The 1751-nt window shown below is 45.6% G+C and overlaps 1 protein-coding gene across 1 annotated transcript; it reads right to left on the bottom strand.

Moving 5' to 3' along the window:
• Positions 204 to 1547, bottom strand: LOC107607184. The gene has a single exon (XM_016309163.1). The coding sequence runs from the start codon at positions 1545 to 1547 to the stop codon at positions 204 to 206; it is 1344 nt and encodes a 447-aa protein (XP_016164649.1).

Here is a 1751-nt window from a genome sequence, read left to right as displayed (position 1 = left end):
ATGTTGTCACTGAGCTTCATTTTCTGAAAGGTGGAATAAAATAGAACGTTGGTGCTACTCCCTGGATCTAATAGCATCTTCTTCACTAGCAGACCACCCAATTGAAGAGATATGACCACAGGGTCATCCAAATTTTGAATGTTGTAATTAAAGTCCGCACGTGTGAATATCACTTGCGGAAATTCGGGGATTGTTCTTGCCTCTTATTGAGTTCCTTCCACTGAATACATTGCCCGAACAGATCTCTTTCGAGCCGAGCTTGATGCTCCTCCGCTTGCGTACCCACCTGAGATGCAGTTAATTACACCTCGAGGTGGTTCATATGGGCTTGAAGACGCTTTCTCTTTTCCCCGATATTGCGGTTCTGACGAAGTGTTTCTAGTAGAGGATGGCGTGCTCTTCTTCATATGGCCACTGATGTATTTGTCGAGGTGACCTTGCCGAGCTAGTCGCTCTAAAAGGTCTTTTGCGACCACACATTCGTCAGTGGTGTAGCCGTGCTTCTGGTGGAAAGTACAGTATTTAGATTTATCTATGTTCCTTGTGTCTTGATAAGTTCCGGCCTTCCTCGGGGGTTTGATCAATTTTGAGTTCAAGATCTCTTTGATGATGTCTTCCCGCTTTGTGTTAAACTGTGTATAGGATTCAAATCGAGGAGTTAGTTTAAAATTCTTCTTATTGTTTTGTATCTTATCCTTGTCCCTGTATTGTGTTTTGTCGGCTTTTCGAGCTTGTCTGAGTTCTTCTACATCGATTTGTCCTTTGGCTTTTTCGCGAAACTCGGCCAGGGTCTTCGGCTTGGCTATAGGGAAGGTCTCTTGGAACTTTCCTGGCCGGAGTCCGCTTTTGATGGCATGCAAATGGACATCGGGGTGGAGGTTTGGTATGCTCATTGCGACCTTCGTGAAGCGAGTCATATAGTCCTTCAAGCTCTCATTCTGGCCTTGCTTTATCGTGTTCAGATAATCTGAGTCATGCAAATAAATAGCAGATCCAACAAAATGATCTTCAAATAGCTTGGCCAGCTCCTGGAACCTGGAGATTGAACCTGCAGGCAAAGCACAAAACCAGTCAAGTGCAGGGCCATCCAAATAAGATGGAAAGCAACGACATAAGACAGGATCAGATGCACCATTAACGATCATTATTGATCGGAACTTTTTGAGGAACTTCTTTGGGTCACCAAGCCCGTCATAGGGGGTAAGAGTCATTGGTAAGGTGAACCTTCGTGGCATCTCGAAGCTCATCACATCTGGTGTGAAGGGTCCCACAGAATTGTCGGGCTCCTTATCTTTGTCTTCAGGCTGCACTTTTTCGTCTTGTGGTTGAATCCGAATAGTTTCGGAAACATGTGAAGGATCAGATTGGTGTTCCTCGTCTTCCTGTTGTGGTTGACGGCCATTATTGTTTTCTATCCGAGCGTTGTTCAACTCAGCGATCTGATAAGCCATTCTCTGATTTTTTTGCGCCATGCGCTGGTTTGCCTGTTGTAGCTCGGTCACCATTCGAAGGAGTTCGGACGCAAAAGGAGATTGTGCATCGGCCATGGGTGTACGTGAAGGTAATGGGGCCGAGAAAAGGAGAGGGCTTTATATTCTTTCGACCCACGGTGGGCGCCAAGTGTTCTTGCTTGAAGGTACCAGAGAATGATTCGGTGGTTAACAACAAGTTGCCGAGCTTTCCTCCTGAATGCCGAAATTTTTTTTTTTCGGCCCCACGGTGGGCACCAATTGTTCTTGCTTGGAAATAAT

Source organism: Arachis ipaensis, chromosome B01 (assembly GCF_000816755.2).
Source record: "Arachis ipaensis cultivar K30076 chromosome B01, Araip1.1, whole genome shotgun sequence".
NCBI classification, from domain to species: domain Eukaryota; kingdom Viridiplantae; phylum Streptophyta; class Magnoliopsida; order Fabales; family Fabaceae; genus Arachis; species Arachis ipaensis.
The sequence above is the reverse complement of the archived record's forward strand: the minus strand, read 5'-3'. Positions and strand labels throughout refer to the sequence as shown.